At 31.8% G+C, this 20322-nt stretch overlaps 1 protein-coding gene across 1 annotated transcript; it reads right to left on the reverse strand.

Moving 5' to 3' along the window:
• Positions 1-211: 211 nt before the first annotated feature.
• LOC149417165 (uncharacterized) lies at positions 212-14680 on the reverse strand. The gene is made up of 3 exons (XM_089640160.1): positions 13812-14680; positions 7618-8039; positions 212-5018 (listed from the first exon to the last, which is right to left on the reverse strand). Exons 1-3 carry the CDS (start codon positions 13972-13974, stop codon positions 4884-4886), a joined length of 720 nt encoding a protein of 239 aa, XP_089496286.1. The 5' UTR covers positions 13975-14680; the 3' UTR covers positions 212-4883.
• Positions 14681-20322: the final 5642 nt, after the last annotated feature.

The following is a 20322-nucleotide window of genomic DNA, read 5'->3' on the forward strand; positions in this document are numbered from 1 at the left end:
TGATCTGACTTTAAAAATATATCTTGTTAGAAGCATGTATATAGTATATATAACATGTTTCCTTAGTTTGCGGTTACTTACCAAGAATACATTTACTGGTGAAGATGTATATTTTATAACCATACCCTTATCGCACAGCAAATCTTTTCAAGTTGGCATTTACTAAGGTAATAGGTGTTCAGGTTATGGGAAAGTTGAAATAAAATGTCTGTTTTAATTTTCATTCGGTATTTACATCTATTTATTTATAAAATAATATTAAAAACTCAATCGATAACTTTATAATATTAATAATGTCAATATAATAGTTCGATCTGGCTGGTCCTTACTTAGTTACCACTTTTACAGCATAATTATTCAACCTTCGTAACAATTCCGTACAAAACACACCAGGCCGTGGCGACTGGCGTTTCCAATAATATACAAAATACAATATCTAACAATAATTATTACAAAATAATCGTAAATTTCTGTACATAAAACAGTTTCACTTTACGAACAATCAAAAAGCCATAAGGGAAATATAGCTTCATTATAATATTATAAAAACATTCGGCCAAGAAGCAGGATCACAAGGTTGTCACAAGGATCACAAAATACTCCACATTTAAATTAAAAAAGACAATATTATTGCCCAGAGTGCCTTAATAGTGGGATGGCTTTGAAAACATAAATATGATCCTTACGCGCACGCTTCCTGTATCCTAGCTTTGTATAGAGAAATAAAATTATACAATACTTTATGTATATAAGTTTTACTGTAATTACTCGTACATAGGTTGCAGGGAATATCAAATATCTTAAACATGTGAACAAGCGAACATACGAGTAGATACATCATATTCATCGATTTTAAATTATTATAATATATTTGAATTAAAATAGATAATCTTTGATTACAAATTGTCACAATTTTGGTAATTATTATTTGGAAACGAAAAACGTTTTTTTGTTTGTTTTAGATGTTCTTTAAATTCTTATATTAAACTTTCTTCATGGTCAAAATGCTTGTCAGTCATTTTATAATTTTAAGGCAAAGCCTGTGCAAGAAACAAAGTTTACTTAATTATTTTATAAAAAATTCTATGAATGTCTAAGGATTTGAAAAAAAAAGAATTTAGAGAAAATTCCTATTTTGAGTAAAGAAGAACACATACTCATTCATCAGTAAATTCTTGACATTTTGAAATATTGGTCATTTTAGATAAATTCGTAATTTCGGTTATTGTTGGTCTTAGTGCAATTGTATAATATAATGGTAGTATTAAAGTATATTAAAGTAGTGAATATTAAGCATTAAAACTTCTGGAAGAGATGCAAATAAATACCTCAGTAATATGAAACTGACAGTGCCATTTTGGTCAGGTAAATGAGGGTAAACGGGAGAGAGATGTTACTTTTATATTAAAAAATGAAATTAATAGAATCTCAACGTTGAAACAAATAGTTTGGATCCTGCAGACCTTGTTTGTGATAACATTTTTGTATTAATGATTTTTTTGGCATAAGGAACTGGATGTAGAAAGCAGGAGAGGAGCCTTATCTAGAAGTGGCCTTGGCTCCACAAGGATTGCAGCGCCGATGTAAATGGTCAATTTCTATGACTATTTCTAAGGTAAGCCATCTCATTTAAAAGTTAAACTAAAGAAATCTTTACTTTTATAATGTGGAAATTTCTATGGTTAAGTAATAATTAGATATAATAATATAAACTATAAAAGTTAATATAAAAACAATATCTGTACAATCTAAATGTTTTTTTTTATAAAATAAATATTTGTCGATGAAACTATTTATTTCTAATAATTACTAGTCAAGACTAAAAATCAATCACTGATTTGAATGACTAGTTAAAAAGAAATAATTATATAGAATATATTTACTTTATTCAATGGCTTGACAAACAATTCACGGAAGCTATACTGTTATAGTTATATTGCAAAAGAATGACCTTAAAAATATATAATGCTTTTAAACTATAAGAAAAATATCAGCCCCCAACAAATAAACTAAATTCATATTAAAATGTAGAGATCTTTACTGGTAAACTGTTAAGAACAAAAGAAAAAATGTGCGCAAAGAAAATTTCAAAATTTTCGCAAATTTACAGCGGTAGTAGTTTAATTAATAAATTTATTAAATAAATGGTTAATATGTTATTAATATTCATTTTGTGCTATTCAATAATTGAACCAAATGCAAACCGGATTACAGGGAGATCGGAAACATGCCCTAACAATTAATTAAACCTTAAAATTAGATACAAATTAAGACCTAATCCTAATCCGAGATCAGTTGCAGAGGATTGGTTTTGCCTGGGGCTTTCATCACAGAATCGCTTTGATGCGCTAAAGACGTCAACCGAAAGTGCTTCCGAAAGGTTCCGAAATTGGAATATCTCAAAGATAAAGAATAATTTTAAAAATACGAAATATCTTTCCGAAACTAGCCTGTATAATTGTTCGTTTACACCAATAAGTAAACGATTTAAAATAAAATCAAATATGAAATTTGTTATCTGGTGAAAAAATTGCGATGCAGGAGTATTACAAGCATAAACATTTATTTGCTGTTGAGATTTCTTCTCGGAGTCACCCCTTTGACGCCTGTATTATTATTATTTCAACACAGAAACGCTTTTGACATCGTACAAAATATTATATTAATTATTAATTGCTAAACGATCCTTCAAACATACACAGTTTTACTCGTAATCGATAATACCAGGGGATAAGAAAACGTTACTCATAATCATGCGCATGCATATTGAGTATACCGGCCGTAATAATAGCTGACAGAGTTTTAAATTGTGTTTGCCGTGTTTATGAGGTTTGGGCCAGTCTTAAAAAAAGGACATGAATATTATTATGAAGACAGATTTTAATCCGAGTAGTATACGACCCTCTTCCTCGTATAGCTATACCGATGCTGCAGCGGCAAATTAGGTAATCTTTAAAAGTAAGACTGTGCATGTATTTGAAATCACCTACCAAAGAATTGGCTGTCTTTAACAATTACGATATTTCTTAAACTTACATTTAATTATAAATATATTAAGTTGTTGCTTAAGGGGACCCTTCAAATCGATGTACTTTACTTTACATACTGATGTTACATTATTAGTTATGCTGTACGTTTAGTGGTAGAGGGGTAGGTGTTTTCTTGGGTCCTAAGCAATCGGGATATTTTTACAATTTCATTATATTATTAATTTACAAAATCACCAACAGAAGTACTTAAAATACTATTATATTTGATATGAAAATAATAAAAGGTGTATTCTTTTAATTGAATTATGTGCTAGGCTTATAAAAAATATGTCCTATTATTATAAAAGGAAAGAATTAATACATAAGAAGCAGAGTTATTAGATTAGATATTTATTTACAAGCAGTTTAACCATGTATTACAATCCATTAAAATTGACATTAAATTGAATATTTAATTTCACACAACTTCCATGAGGCACCTTGTGTTACCCATTCTTTTGAAGTTACATAATTTTATAAAATATTTAAATTGATAATATAAATATTTGATCACGAATTTTTAAAAATTTCTTGTTGAGTTGAGAAACGAAGAGTTGCCATTGAGTTTGTTTCCAAACAATAAATGCAATTCTTCGATTAAAATAATTTCAATTTTGATACACGAAATGGCAAGGCGAATGGTGCCAGTCATTGGTGCATTAAGTAAGTGCCAACACAAAATACTGTACAAAAAAATAATTTTATCTTTTTACAATATTCGGGTGGATGCCTAAGGAGTCAGGCATCCCGAACCCCGGCCTAACTATCGGAGATCAATGGAAAACTATTCTGGACCACGGTCCTTGCAAATCTACACTTTTTTACAAAATAAAAACAAATAAACATTCAGACTGATAAGAAAATGTATGTACACACAGTTGCGGGTCGAGAAAATTACTAAACATATGTATTTTGTGAATTAAATGGATATTTAATATAATATTCATCAATTGCTACTATTATAGACAAAAACAATACGTTATTACTTGCGAAGAAAAGTTTTCTCGACTCGCAATAAGCTTTTTTTTTAAATCTTTAAAATTTAACTAAAACATGGCACTGACAATCAGTACACCAAATTACCATTAACATTTAATAAAAGAAATCACACAAAGTAAAATAGCAAAGTTAATACTAATATTGAATAGGTTAATAGTATAAAGAATGGAAACATTAGGAGCTAGAACTAGGGCACTAAGTGTAGGTAGTTATATATTATAATGAACAGAAGAACACCCGACCAGCGCCAGTGACGATACAAGCTTATGTACAAAATATTGGCACTTCTGTGAATATCTTACACACCCTTCATTACTTAAAATGAGATCAATCATTTTTTTAGGCTTCATTCTTTGGAACACAGACGATAAAACAATTATTATTATTACAAGTATCGTTTTGGACGAGGGGTTACATTTAACCCCGCGTCCAACATTTAGGCTAAAATCACAAGAGGCTTTTTGAGCTTTCCTTTCGTATTAAAATTATCAATTTTCTAAATCGACCAAAATTATAATGGCAGTCTGATATTAATCTTCTAAATATTACAAAACCATTTAAACAAACGTTGGAGAATTTTTTTTGACGGGAACAAAATACTCTTCCTTCGTGTAGTTATAATTTCTTACGTTCTAATAAAATGAATTTATAAAAAATAATTTTATTGCAGACATTCCGATTGGGTTTGTCTAAGGCATAACTTGTAAATCTTTGATTGTTTCGCACTTATCACTCCAGAACTGTAGTGGGTATTGGAGTAGCATCTTTCTGCCAGCCAATTGTTCTCCAGGAGACACTGGTACTGGTGGTGGGGCAACAGTCGGGAGTCAGGACAGCAAATACTGGGAAACTTGTTCATCGTTTATTTACTAGCAGCTTCCAGCCAATCACAAGGAACACCGCGGTCCATAAGGATCGCCCGAGGCGGACAAAAGACGACTCTGTCACCATCTTCTCCTCGCTGGAAGATGCTGATGAGTCCACGGTATCCTGCAACAAAGAGAAACAATAAAATCCGTTAGTTAACTGCTCAATAACCTTGTTCAATGTTCAATACTTAAACGCTAAAACATAGATCTCTGAAAAAGAAAACCAAATAACTGCTCAAGGTATGAAAACCCCCAATCTTAATATGTACCTAGTCGAATTTCTATTTTGAGTTACTATTTGTTTTTGTTTGTTTTTATTTTTTATTCAATGTAAATCAAATTTAATAATGTCATTGTTAAGTTCTCCAAAAATTTTATTTTTTACAATGTTAACCTATTAACTACCACCTATATATCGTAAGTTCCCCCGTCCTAAAATGAGTTCTATAAAAATGTACTTATTAACTCCCACCTATGTATCGTAAGTTAAAAAAATTAAAAAAAAAAATCGAATCCAAAACCAAACAAACATTCATAGTAAGTGCAATTCCCTGAATTCACTTGTATATAATATTGTTTGCACTAATGCGCAAATTTTTCACAGCCCGCGACATTTTTGCAAATAATTATGTAGCTAAATACCGAAAATAATTATCGAGCATTTTCACATTAAAAGCAAGCATAGATTTTTACGATTTGACGTATTTTTAGTCAGTTTTTTGTTTAGTTATTTTATAGCTAACAAAATCTACAAATATTTACATTTTTCACATATTTTTATATTACTATATGTCCTTTTTTAATTCAGTGTTTTTATTGGTTTTTACAGTTTTTAGGTGTGTACTAATATTATTAGTTAAATAATTTTTATTTTTTTATTATTTGTTTTTGGGGTGTTGTGCCGTGTTGCGCTAACTTCTTCTTTAGCCAACGTTTCGGACAGCATTGCAGTGTCCATCATCAGGGCAGATGTGTTATGTGTTATTTGTTACTTTTTTTTAAAGAACTTGCTGAAAATACTAATTATATTTTTTGTAAAAAAAAGGATAAAGGAATATATTTTGTAACTATTGACCCCCACATAATAAAACATGAAGTTTAGGTATCTTTAATTTAATTTAAAATAAGATTCCCCAGGGATCAGAGAGTTGCAAATTAAATTCTTTAATGGGAAATCTTAGCGCCCCTATAGCCAAATTACCGCCGCCATTGAGCAGATTTAAGGAAATAGAAAAATGCAATTTTCCGCTGAGCCTTTGATAAAGAAAGTCAAACATTGACAAAGGAATTGAAGTCAGATTTGAACAATAAGCTATCATGTTTCCTCATTTACAAAGGTTGGTGAAATCATTCTAAAGTCAATTTGAATTAAGATTTTTTTCAAAAGAAAAGAACCAAAACCAGAGCTAAAATTATATTTTGTTTTAAAAACAATATTATTATTAGTTCCGTAACCAATTTTTCAAATTTATAATGTCACTGCGGTTAGTTGTAACAGCACGAAAAGTCAAAAGTCGTCGATAATACTCATCGAACAAAAATAGGCATACGGTACATTTTATTTTTTTATTATACAAGTACATTTTTGTTTATTTGTTACAATATATGATCAAATATTTCAAGACCCCTCTTCCATAGAAGCATTAGCTTGTAGCTGGAAATGGAGTGTACATTGTTTTATTACAGTATGTAGGTAATTAAATATAAAATGATTTTAAACTTATTTGAAGAATGGAATGTTACTTAAGGAAACTAATTGAGATGAGTTATTCTTAAGATTAATTCAATTGGAAACATTTTTATTTTTTGTAAGTTTGTCTTTAAAATATTTTTTCACAGTGTTTATTATTTGGATGTTATCATTAATGTTTCTAATTTCTTCAGGTAGTCGATTGAAAAAAATTCTTGCCCGGTAAGTGTAATAATTTTGTGCAAAGGAAATGTTTAATTTTGGGCATGGAAAATTATATTTAAGTCGAGTACGGTTTTCAGTCAGAAATTGATACTTGTCTTTTTCTTTTATGATTTGAATTAATGCATTTTTAGTATAAAGATCTTTAAATGAAGGCACCTGAAATTCTTCGAATAATCGATCCGTTGGGTAATCAGAAGGTTTTCTTAATATTATTTTAATTATTAACCTTTGTACCACTTCTATTGGAGTAAGGTTAGTTTTGTATGTGGATCCCCAACTAATTATACCATATTGTAGAGTTGATTGGACTAAGGCATAATATATTAAATATAGGTTTTTTTGAAGAAAAAAAAATCTGATTCTTAAAAATACATATTTCAGTTTTCTGATTTTTTTTACAATTTGACATATTTGTTCCTTCCAATTCAAATTTTTATCGATAATTACTCCTAGATATTTGATTGTGTTTGTGTTTTTTAGTATTGTGCAGTTTTGGAGACAGTAATTTTTATTATGTATTTTGGAATTGTCATGAATGATAATGTCAACATTTTTTGGGATGTCTTTTGTGTGTATTGCAAATGGAATTACATATGTTTTATCGCTATTTAGTGATAGTCGAAGAAATTCTTAAGAGTATTTACGTCTTCAGTGGCTTTAAGTATTACGTTTTCCCAAGTTTTTTTCGCTTATTATTAGAACTGTATCGTCGGCATACGAAGTAATTTGGCCATGTAGTCCATACGCATCATAAATAAAAAAATATATCTCAAGTGTTATTTACTTAGTAAAAGTAAAAACCAACCTGTTCTAAGATATTTGCTGAATTCCCCCTGTCGGTATTTTCTATTCTAGTTTGTTCATTTTCCCAAGATTCGTTGGATCCTTCAGCCTGAGCTTTATTTCTCTTCTTCACGTCTTTGAAACTGGATGACCTCTTTCTCCGCCTGCGCTGTCTGGGCTGCGCGAGCCTCACGGCCGGGGCGGAGAAGAACACCTCATCGTCCAGTGGGCTCTGAGGAATGGCGGAGACTTCACCGGGGTGACCGGGTTGGCCGGGTTGGCCAGGGTGAAAGAGGTCGGAGAAGGTTCTGGAGTGGTGTTGTGCGCTGCAGGAAGGGCTGCTCGGGGCGGAGCGTTGGGAGGATATCCGTCTGCGAGGTGGACACAGGCTTCCGGACACCAGGTCGGGAAGCCTTGGGGCGGCTGAATCCGACAGTGGTCTAACTGTGAACAAAAAACAACACATAAGCTACCGTGAATGATACAACACAAAATTTACAAGGAACTTAAATCCACGTATACACAGTGTAAAACAGTTAGTTCATTTCATTTTCATTCATTCTTGAGGCGACGGGCGGTTTTTAGTTATGCTGCGGGTGTATTCAATATTTGTAACTCTAAAATAGCCACTACTACACAAATCTTTCTATTAGAGCTGACGCTGCAATATTTACAAGTAACGCAGATTATCGGAAATATCTAATTTCACCTCCGATGCTCTATCTTAAATCAAATTAAATACCATAATTAAAATTGAAAAAAGTGCTTTAACATCAGTAAGTATTAGTCCATGTTGTTCAATCTCTCAGTATACCTAAAACTTTAGGATCTTCTATGAGTGGTCCTACCCGGAAAATGGGTACTGCTGGTTTATTAAAATCCAGTTAAAATGTGACGACACGCCATTTGGCAACAAAATATCTATATGTGTTCTTGCAGCTGCGCCTATCCTAATAAATATAATGACAAAATGCGAAAATATTAGAATATTTATGAACATGTGTTTCGACATTCTAATAACACATTCGTGTATCGCTGATATTTTGTTAATCAGTTAATCTATCAATTCATTCGTTAAAGGGCTTGCAGTCCCGTTCTCAACAGGAATACGAATACAGTAACTTTTCTCCGTGTAACACTGTACTATGTTATGTAAAAGTAATTAAGAATGACGACCATCAAGCATTTGATTATGTAAAATCACCTATTGAATAAATGAGGGATGAGTTTGCCGCTGCCTACAGTAAGAAATAATGATTCTAACCAGGTGAGCTGAATAGTTGGACACCTGTGTTACACCTTACCCGCCTTTTCCTCTCTTGCTCCCCTCCACCAAAAATTACCACTCGTTTTTCAATAAGAAAAAAACAAACGAAATCTGATGCTTGTTGATATGGTCTATAAAAATAAAGAATTCAAAATGCCGTCGGTAGCTGTATGATTATTACGGGCTAGACGCTAGACTGAGAAAAATTCTCAATGCATGTAACAAATAATTTCAATGAATAAAAAAACTTAAAAAATATATATATATAAAACACATTTTTTAAAAAGAAAGAAAAACGTTTCTTGTGTCGTGATGGAAGACGTACGAATTGAACTCACGACGCATGGCTGGGAACTACAAGCGACGCCATCTGAGACATTAACCTGTCAATTCATTTCAACGGTTTTAATTAATTCTAATGGTGGATGCACTCGGGATGTAAGTTATCCATTGAGGTTTCAATTTTATAAATCTTTCATCAAAACTACAAAAATATAATAATAATTAGTCGCCTGTAATATCAATATAAATTGAAAATATCTTCCGAGTAAAAATAAATGTCGCCGACGGGAAATTTCCATCGACGGCATTTAAAATACATTTTATCTGATTTTTACCGGAGATTACTCCAAATAATGAAATGAATCACTAGTTAAAGTAAGTCAGATTAGATTTGTAATTATTTTTATAATAATAAACAATGAGTACTATAAAATGTCGAAATTAGTGGGCGTGATGAAGAATAATTTATTTTCAAATAAAGCACACGTAAAAGTGATCGCTCAGAGGAATTTTACAAATTTACAATCATCAGATTTTTAATACAAATCAGACAATAGTAAAAAATATTTTTAAAAAAGAAAAGTGTAAAATGCTAACTTAACATTAAATTTAAATTTGAGGTCTAAATACTTGACCAAACTAAATAATTATGTTGATAATCAAAAGTTATAGTAATTGTCTAGTACGGATTTGTGTTGCTATATTTATTTATATTTTAAATTAGAATATATAGGCCATTAAGGAATTCAATTTTTCACGATTTTAGAGCCACTTTGACAACTTTCGTGAAATAATGGTAAATACAATCTTTCACAATCTACTATGTAAATATGATGAAATATAAATACAAAAATTTAAACATCGTAAAAAATACGTTTTGATTAAAAAATATATTGTTCAGTTTGGTTGGGTATTTTGTCCTCAAATCCAAATTTAAATTTTGTATGAGAAAGGCCGCGCAATCGTTCCCTCAACGTTTTTGATTTAAACACAAAACCATAAGTTTATTTGTTCACAAACACATTATATGATGTCTTATCTACTAGTGTAGTAAGCGCCTATTACCACTCGAATTAATATTGAATTATACCAACCTGATTAATTTAGCCAGCCGAAAGAATAATAATAATAATACACATAGTGTATTAAGGTGAAAACTATGCCATTTTTAACATTTAAGGGTATAAATTCGGAATTTAAAGCAAAGTTTAAAGAATCTAAGTCGAATTCTGGGGGAAATGACACAGTCATTTTGTTATATATTTTTGGCATACGAGACACCGCCAAACACGTCTGACACAATCTGAATCGACACTGTTCTAAACCAAGAGCAATGGTGTCAATTTTATATAAATGTTATCCTAGCAAAGATAAGATAAGAGCAGTGTTGCCGAAGCGGTGCTCAAAATTCCCAAAGTGGGGAAAACGAAATAATCAATCAAGAAATGTCCAGAATACTCGATTTTTCCCCACAAAAGGTTCTCCTTGCAAGATACATATTTTTTTTTAAATCTTATAAATTCCCCTCAATTTAGGGAATTCCCCATGAATTGCCAACCCTGAAGATAAGATAACAGATAAAGCTGGACATCCACGGCAGAGGCAACGAGCCAAATAGCCACGCGCCGAGCACACATATCGTGTGTGGGAAACTCAGATGGCTTGGTGTGGTTACTAAGCCAATAGCTGGCAGCCTCTGCCGTGTATGTGCGATTCTCAAAATCCATTCGGTATGAATTCAGAAATTAGACCGTGAGACGTAAATACGACGTGATTTTGACTCTGGTTAATCCAAAAAAAAATATACATTTTATATAACCACCCATATAATTTCTTGCTACAGCATGTTAAATAAACATTTGTTCTATGTACCCATATAGATCTTAGCTCAGATGTTCGAGTAAATTAACAGCCCTTATTAATAAAAATCAACTTAATAATGTTTTACCGACTTGCTTTGATGATATATCATGACGATACAATTTTTTTTATTTGAAATGCAAAAATATTGTGATATTCATGAACACGTGTTCCAACATCACGATTATTATTAAATTCGTAATTTAAATTTATCGGGAAACCTGTCATTTCTTTCGTTTGGTCTGCAAACCCGTTTTTAACCGAAATTACAAAGATACTAAAAAAATAGCAATAGTTATTTTTCTCCGTGTGGTGACGTAGATAAAAAAAGGCCCGACTAGGCGTGGATCGGCTCGATCGCGAGTGTCCTTCAGTGAATCGCGTTCAAATGGATTCGTCCAAATGGCTCGGACCGCAGTGTGTATCCAGCTTTAGATAATGTACATATGTACATACATACATACATATGTAATAGCTTTAGATAATGTACATACATACATATGTATGTATGTATGTACATTATCTAAAGAATATATATATATGGTTTGCAGTGTTTCGCAAAAAAAACATTTTAACATGATAAAGGAGCGATACGTTACAATATTATATCTTTAGTACCTATACAGCAGGTACTATAAAATTAAATACTTTAATGGTAAGCTCTGGCGTTATATAATTAGAACAGTTTCTTGTGTTTGAAATTGTAGAGCTTTGAAAATAATAATAATTATTTCTTAAATTTACTCAATACGAAGAAATCACTTGATTTGTGTTAGGTAAGATTTGTTCCTCTGGGATGTATAATTTTTTAAGATATTGCATTTTTTGTGGGAAAATAATTTCTCTCGTTTCCTATGTCATCTTTGGGTATGTTATGTGGAGGGCTACCTATTATAATACAAGATTAAAATCTTTGTCAGTGTCAGGTAGAAAATTCTAGATATGTATAAAATGTAGTGCGTCAGGCCGAATTTTGATTTTGTAGTCAGAAGGATATAACGGTAAACCAACGATTTTGAATTGGGGTCATGATGACGATTTGCGTATTGCACAATCATTATTGAAAACAAATCTTAACATACCTTTTTCTTATTCCATAACAAATAATAATTATTATTAAGAATTTTTTCATTCATAATAATAATACTCGGCTCCTCTGTGAAGCGTATTTTTTTGCAATATGACCTAAAGGACGAACTAAAGAAACGTGCTGCTATTAAGTCTAAAATAACACTTATACACTTGTAACTGTTTCATATAATGTAATAATATAGCGCCATTTCTGTAAAATATTACCAAGAAGCTACTAAACTACAGTTAAGTGTAAGTAGGTACTTGTTCCTATTTATCCTTTGAGCTTTTTCGATAAAATTAGAACCTAGCCATTGTTTTCAAATGATTTTTTTAAAATAAACTGCTAATAAAATTTAACTTGATTTATTTCAGATATTACATTGATCACAAAATATATTTAAACCAAATCAGGTTGATTTCTAGTCGAAAATAATTTTAAGCAAATTTACCTTTAATTAATTCTTCATTTTTTTGTAGGTTATAATACATTTATTTATATTATATGTGTGTCCATAAGTTTCATTTCATTTTAGTGTGTGCTTAAAACATATTTGGGTTCATTTCCAAAATAAAAAGAGTGATTATTCGAATATGTTTTATTTAATCACATTTTTTATATAATATTATACATAAAACAGACATGTTGTATGACAAATGAGACAGCTAGCATGTATGAGAGTTGATGAAACTAAAAGGTGCACACGTAAAATGAAAGGACATCACAAAAATACAAAAAGTTTGTCGCAATAATAAATAAAATTTAAAAAAGGTAAATATTTCACAGTACAAATATTTTCGTTTTTTTTAAGTACAAGTATTATAAATCTTCACCTAGCCAAACTTTCAAGTTCATTTTGTCAACATTACTATAGGTGAAACAAAAGGAATTGGGTCTAAATTTCAAAATTTTGGGATTCAGTTTGTAAGCACATAATTAATTTGGATTTTTTTAAAGAATTTCCCAGTTATCTGGCAAATAAATCGAAAATACAGTTCTTCTGCACTAACAAAAAAATTATTGTTAATTACTATTATAAAGAATTTTTCGTATAAAAACATTGCTAAAATATGGGATTCAAATCTCAATTTGTGAAAAAAATGAACATTTACTAAAGATGACGAAATATTAATGTGTATGAATATTTTAAAAACATTATTTTCAATAAACTAGGCTCTACTGTTGATATATCACAAACTATTGTACTTTTTTTAATTCTGCGTGCGATGTCTATTATCTATAACTTTTATTCACAAAAATGTTAAGGACGGATTGATAAATTAATAATAAAATTCTATTCTCATAAAGCGAGATTTCAATATAAAACGGAAAGAAACATGATTCGTAATCAGCATGATAAAAGGTATTTTGTAAATAAGCAGATATCTACCAAAAACTAATTTCTAATTATTCGTATCCATTCAAATTCAGTATTAGTGGATTAAAGGATTATTCAATAGCCTCAAACCTTTCATTCATTCGCACCTTTGACAAGACATTGGGACAACTGACAGATACAAACAAGTAGAAACAGAACTCCGTACGGGAGTTGTTCTGACTTCTGAACTTTATTTTCCCGCCCCCACGCACTAGGGATGGCACGACACAATATTAATACGCAGTTTAGTAACTTCGGTTTAGTTTCAAAGAGTCCGGTTGGTCCGGTTCGCTCAGTCGGGGACTTGTCTCGACCTGAGGAGATCGAGCAGGTTAACTAGGCTGGTGGTCCACTCACCCCTGGGTTGGCTGGGCGGGCTGCGGGACTCCGGGGGCCCGGGGGCCCGAGGACCCTCCCTGTTGATCAGCTGAACGAGCTCGTACAGCTCTAGGAGAATTCGGTTGAGTCGCTCGTAGCGAGCCTCCGTATCCTCGTCCGTGGGCATGAAACCGATCGCCATTTTAATACACTTGTTTATATTTATTATTCACTTGGATATGGTCACTGAGTGTTTAGTTTAGTTTATTAATTATTTATTTATTTAGTGTTCATCACTGTTGTATTATTGCGCGTACCTCAGAAGCTCCAAGAACACGTGCAGTATTTCGGCCAGGTACTTTTGGAACAGGTCCACACGTGGATCCATGTATTCCGGACGAGCGAGGCGGTAGACAGTTGCCATTATTGATTAGGTCGCATACACTATATAAAATTAATATTTAAAATATTATTTTTTAAATCTGTCGATTTCACAGGTGTGTTGCGTGTGTCACGTACCTCAGTGGAGTGACTTATTGGTTGGTCTACACTGAGCTATATGCCAATCAGGTCATTCAACCGTAGGCCAATGTCAGATGAAATCGCAATGACGCAACTAATTACTGCATCCGCAGAAACCGCAACGATGTTTTTAAAACGTCAACACTTGGCGATATTGTTCTACCGATAATGTGGCCAAAGGTAAACAAAAACTTCACAAATTAATTTAAAACACGACTAAAAGTTCGTGTAAAAATAATATAGTTCACTAAATCAGTGTGGTCGCTTGTCACAATCGGGGAATTATTTTAAAACGTAATTGCACTCTCGCTCGCTAAAACTTCGATTTATATTTTAAGACTATGCACGAGCGCAATGTTAGTACGTCTTCCCGCGGCCGCTGTTCAAATCTGACTGACGCGCTCTCTGATATTACGAGAGCGGCTAGCGCAGCACTGGCGGTAAAACGCGCAACTGTACAGTGGCGCCGCCTGTCGGTTGTGCGGAACTATACGTTGGATCGGGCGTGGTTTGAAATAGCCAATAGGAACGGTACAAACGGAGACAATGGAGGAAGGAAGTAACCCAGTGTATGAAATTGGTCGCGCAATAAGGGCGACTTTACAACCTTTTGGGTTAGATGGTTGAGTACTAATGTTATTTGTTTTCAACTTGGTGATTTTGCCGCGCTTTCGGATGGAGGGGGCATTATTGGCAGTGCATTAATACTGCATTTGAGGCCTGTTAACCGGGCAGGTATGATGTTTGGTTAGGGACGTTCTTTTGAAAAATCACACCAATAGTGCTGTAATATTATAATTATGTATTGAAAAGGATTTTAATGGATTATTACCAGCATTGATTAAAGGCCTGAAACACCCATACAGACTGGAATTGAAGACGAAGACGAATTTATTTTTTTGAAAGATATTTTCAATTTGTATGGGTGTTTCAGGATAGTAATAATTTGTTATACTTTGTGCAATAAACTTAAAATAACTTAATTGCTTAACTTTAAGCTTTGCGACGATTTAATTTAATTTAATCTAATTGTTTTTATTGTATTACCTATTTATAACACTATTTTATTTTTGATTTATATTTTAATTTTATGTTTAGGTACCTGCCTAATATTTTTTTACTCTTTGTTTTATCTTATTTCCATTTTTAGAATTTTTACTTTATTTTATTGTTTCCCTGTTTTACTGCATTTCATGTACCTACCTAATATGGCAGACTGGGATTGCACTATTCTCCCAGTCCTGCTGGATTAAAACTTAAATAAATAAATATACATAAAAACCTTGTATGTTTATCATTAAAATGCTTTTCTGCGGGTTATGCAATCAAATAAAAAAAATATATAATTATAATAAATTTATATAGCGCCGTTTTCATGAAAAATGACCTCAAGGGCGCTGTACAATATATTTATTAAATAATTCATTAATACTAGATGATGTATGGTAAATGTTTGTTAATCAGTTGTGTAAAATTTAAAACACGTTTATTAGTAAGGGGGCTTATTGTTTTTAATAGTATATTAATAAAATTTATAAAAAATTGCAATTTTTTTAAACTCTATTTAAATTATTCGTTACTACACTAAATTTAAAAATACACATTTATCACACTCAAAAAAAAATATATATATATATATATATATCAACATCGAATAATTCATTGAAATGCGTATTTCATTATTATTATTTGATTATTGTTAAAAAAAATGGTGAGGGGGTGGAGGTTGGATAAGGTTATTATAAAATTCTCAATTAAATTTACGCAGATCTAATTATATAAATAGTTAGCTACTTTTATGAGTAATATTATAAAATCATGAGTTATAGCGAAAAAAAATCTTATCTAAAAGATAAATTTTTATTTAACAGACTGCTTGACGCACAGATAGCAATTCAAAATGTCAGCGGAGGAATTTATTATAACATTTCAATGTATAATATCTTGATTTGTGATTAGATAATGATTATGACTAATAAAATAAACAAATTGAGTGGTATTTTTGGCAGTTACCGACATTTTTTTAAAACAAACTAGCTAGCAAAGGACTGAACGCGCGACACCTACCCAACATATTTTTATTCTATATTTGAAATATGTAAGATGATTTTTTTTTGATAGACACAAAAAAGCTGAAAGTTTTCACCTTGGCGAGTCAGGTGATTTTTCGAGCGATACAACTAACTAATATGATCAAAACGATTGCATTTTTTAGAATGTATCTACAGGTACAAACAAAGGTGTGTTTGATTGATTGGTAATCGTTATCAGATTATAGCATCACACCATATTCGACAGGTCGGTAGGTTGGCAGCATAATTTAGCAAGTACCGTTAAGTCGAGTGCATTATCTAATAAATTTAATTATTGTGCAATAAATAAAATTGTTAGATGAAACATTCCAAACAAGTCGTTTCTCCCGTTTTTGGATAAAACTTTATTCTTTACTAATTATACCAATATATAATATTATTTTAATCAAAATGGGTTCAATGGGAAGCTACAAGCCGAAAACGTGTATATTCTTGGTATACCTTATATTGTAGGTAATAGGCATTAAAATCACTTCACAAAGGGAGTCTAGAAACGTTCGACTTCAAGCACAAAACTGGTTTTTATTTATTTTGTAAATAATTTTATAAGAAAGCAAAAAACTTAATCAAGTGAAACTGTCACAGATAATTTTAGCTATAATACTGTATTTTTTTAAGTTGTTTCCTTTACGCGTTTATACATTTCTATTGAAAAAAAAATTTTTAGTAGTTTACATTTATATTTTTTATTGAGTACTTAATTAATTTTTTTATTTGTATTCTACTCAAGCAAAACGATAGGAAAACCTTCAATTTATCTAAAGCATATTTTTTGGTATTCACAATGTAAACCAATTCGTTATAAAGATTAATCAAAATAGTTATTTAGCACTAAGCTTCGCCTTAACATAAGGATTGTGAATGAAGTGAGACCGAGCTGTTTGGCGGTCCTTCCACTCTGCCTACCCCTGCGGTATAGTCAAATTATCTGAGCGGGCAACTATACCATAAAATGTACAGATAAAGTTTCACAGGAAGATACTCGACTTTAAATAAAGTCAACAACATATGTTTAATTGTCTTCTGGAATTAATTCAAATGTCCTCAAGTCTGAATGGACCATTACACAGTAAGTGAATCAATTAATTCAAATAAACCTTATTATTATTATTTATCGCTACACAATCTTGTGTTGATTTTTTGCTTCATTCCGATTCATACTCGTCTCAGATGTACGTAACGATTTCTCTGATATACCGACTATTTACATAACCCAACGCAATTTGCGAAGTAATTGAATCGATTGATATCAAACATAACATAACGTTTCCTTGGTTCTCCATACGGGCTGATTTTGATTTCAGTTAACCCTAATAAGGCTTGTCGTAATTTTTGTCATAACGTAATACTTCAACTTAAGTATTGTAATTTCTAATGTTTTTTAATATCTACCCAATGGTTCTCAACATTTAATAATCAATGTTTGGTGACCAAAAAGTCTGACTTTCCATTGATTAAATTTACAATTCGAAGATTCCTTCTGTTATCATAATGAAATTGCCATATACGATGTCAGGCAGTGTAAGAAATAAATAGTGCCTGCTAAATGGGTTAGAGCCAAAATTTTGGTACTAAGTCAGTTGCGAGTGTTGCTACTTCGGTTTCTATTTAGCATCAAACAAATAACCGACGTACTTTTAAATCTAAATCATCACTAAAAACATTTCTTTTAGACAAATGTAACTACACCTTAAATGAATAGGTACCTTACATAGATTAAATACCTCTGTTTTATTTTTATTTTTTATTTACATACATTTGTTAACTTTGTTATGTAATTGTTGGGTTATGTAATAAAATGTGTATTTGTTGGGTTAGCTGGAAGAAATATGATGTAACCTATAAGCTACACCCTTTGTACTGTATTTTTGTACAATAAATATATTTTTTAAATTTTGAATGCATTTCAATTAAGTGACCAATTTCAATATAATTTAATTACATAGTTGACGGCCTCCGTGGGCGAAGGGTAAAGTTCTCGACTAGCAATCCGAAGGTGTCGGGTTCAGATCCGGTATGCGCAAGTAAATTTTATTTGATGAATTTGTATTATTTCACATTTTATTCACTAAAAATACCTATACTGGAATATACTCTCAGACCAACATTCGGAAATAAAACGTTACATGAAATGGCTTTAGTCATGTTTGGTGATCAGATCTCGATAGCCAGATACTCCCCACCTTCCTCTTCGCCATTAATTTTCCCTTTCACTACCCTCACAAATTGGGGATGCCATAGTCTTAAATTAGCTCCAGATGGTTGAGAGAAGTTGGGACTCTTGTGTGAAATTCACAAAAAAATAAGTTTGATATACATTTAAATTAATCTGATTTTTTAATTACTGGTAAGTAGCGGGGGTTGCGTCATATGTACCCAAATCGACTTAGGCCCTGAGAGATATTATTTTACTCATAGTCTCCTGCGTTGAGTTAATGTTTTAAAATATGTCGTAGTTTCAGTTGACGTCATAATTCATCCAAAGAATTTACAAATGTTATCATTTTTCAGCAAGGATTTTATTAATTCTACGTATAATGATGTTCAAGCAAAAATATATTCGGAATCCATCTTTAATCTACATTGACGTACGAGTATTTATTTTTAAGGTCATAAATTTTTCAATGAAATTTACTACCACTCTTGTGCTTTTTGTTTTTAGCTTTAAGCCCTTTTTTTTAAATACTCACTATCAACTTGATTAGGTAGATTAATAAAACAATAAGCGTAAATGATAAAAAAGAAACATAAAAAATATATTACCTACCGCTGCCGAAAACCATAAAGTCTGCACCGATTGATAGATTCAAGCATTGTAAGAGAAGATACTAACTAACCATCACGCCGTTTCCCCGCAGGGGTAGGCAGAGAGGACGGACCGCCAAATAACTCGGTCTTGGCACACACTCCTTGCCTCAATCACATTCATACATCGTCTCATACATACTCCTCTAATATTCTGACTCTTGACATGGCCTGACTCGAGTATCTGAGTCACTTGATCGTGCCATGTCTTTCTCGGGCGTCCCCGACTTCTGCTACCATTCGCATTTGCATCATATACCTATCCTTCTTACACTCCTTTCTTCGCTCATTCGCTCTATATGCCCAAACATCTAATCGTCCCTTTCTTAATCTTACTCATTACGCTTACATCAGCCTTCACTCTTTGCGGATCTCCACATTCCTCACACGATCAAACATGGTTTTATCACACATACGCCTCAGGGATCTCATTTTAACAGCATTCAATCTACTTTCATCCTTTCTTTGCCAGTTCCATGCCTCACTTCCATACATCAGGGTAGGTACCAGCACTCCATCATGGACTGCTAACTTCGCTTCTTAACAAAAAGGAAATGTAATAAATAAAATAAAATTTTAAATTAGACATTTGTAAACATGGTGTACTTGGCAAAAATCAAAAACAAATATCAAAGTTATTTTTTGTAAATGTATGTTGTAAGGGGCTTGGTGGAGTTTTGAAAAAGTTATACATGAACTACAAAGTGTTTGATAATAGTAGGTATAAACTACCATTTTACATAATTTTGTCTTCCACCCTCTCTAAACTGTTCTAGTGTGTCCATCAACTTATTCTAATGTCCTGTCACTCTTTATTTATTTATAGAATACAGGCGTCTAATTAATTTACATATTTTTACTAAATAAAAGGTCAATTAAATGTGATGTTACAATAACACACTTCCATGTCCTGATTAACATGATATTAACTGGGTAAGCTAGTACATTATTTAATGAACAACACACACTAATGGACGAATAACAGACGCGGGGATAATCTATTTTAAAGTTATTAATGTGCTGAAGGGTTCGTTGGCCTGGCTTTAAAATATGGATTGATAAAATAAAGTTTACTCAATATTTTTTACGATCGGGGTTATGTTAGGTTAGGCAGTGGTGTGGAGTCCTTA

Source organism: Hesperophylax consimilis, chromosome 15, assembly GCF_061612785.1.
Source record: "Hesperophylax consimilis isolate HC1 chromosome 15, BYU_Hcon_1.0, whole genome shotgun sequence".
NCBI lineage: Eukaryota > Metazoa > Arthropoda > Insecta > Trichoptera > Limnephilidae > Hesperophylax > Hesperophylax consimilis.

Coding starts and splice junctions, on each gene's coding strand:
- LOC149417165 (XM_089640160.1), bottom strand. CDS start 13,974: ATGGCGATCGGTTTCATGCCCACGGACGAGGATACGGAGGCTCGCTAC. Junction 8,040..13,811: donor CCCGCCCAGCCAACCCAGGG/GTGAGTGGACCA, acceptor TTTTGTTCACAG/TTAGACCACTGTCGGATTCA. Junction 5,019..7,617: donor CAGCAAATATCTTAGAACAG/GTTGGTTTTTAC, acceptor TCTTTGTTGCAG/GATACCGTGGACTCATCAGC.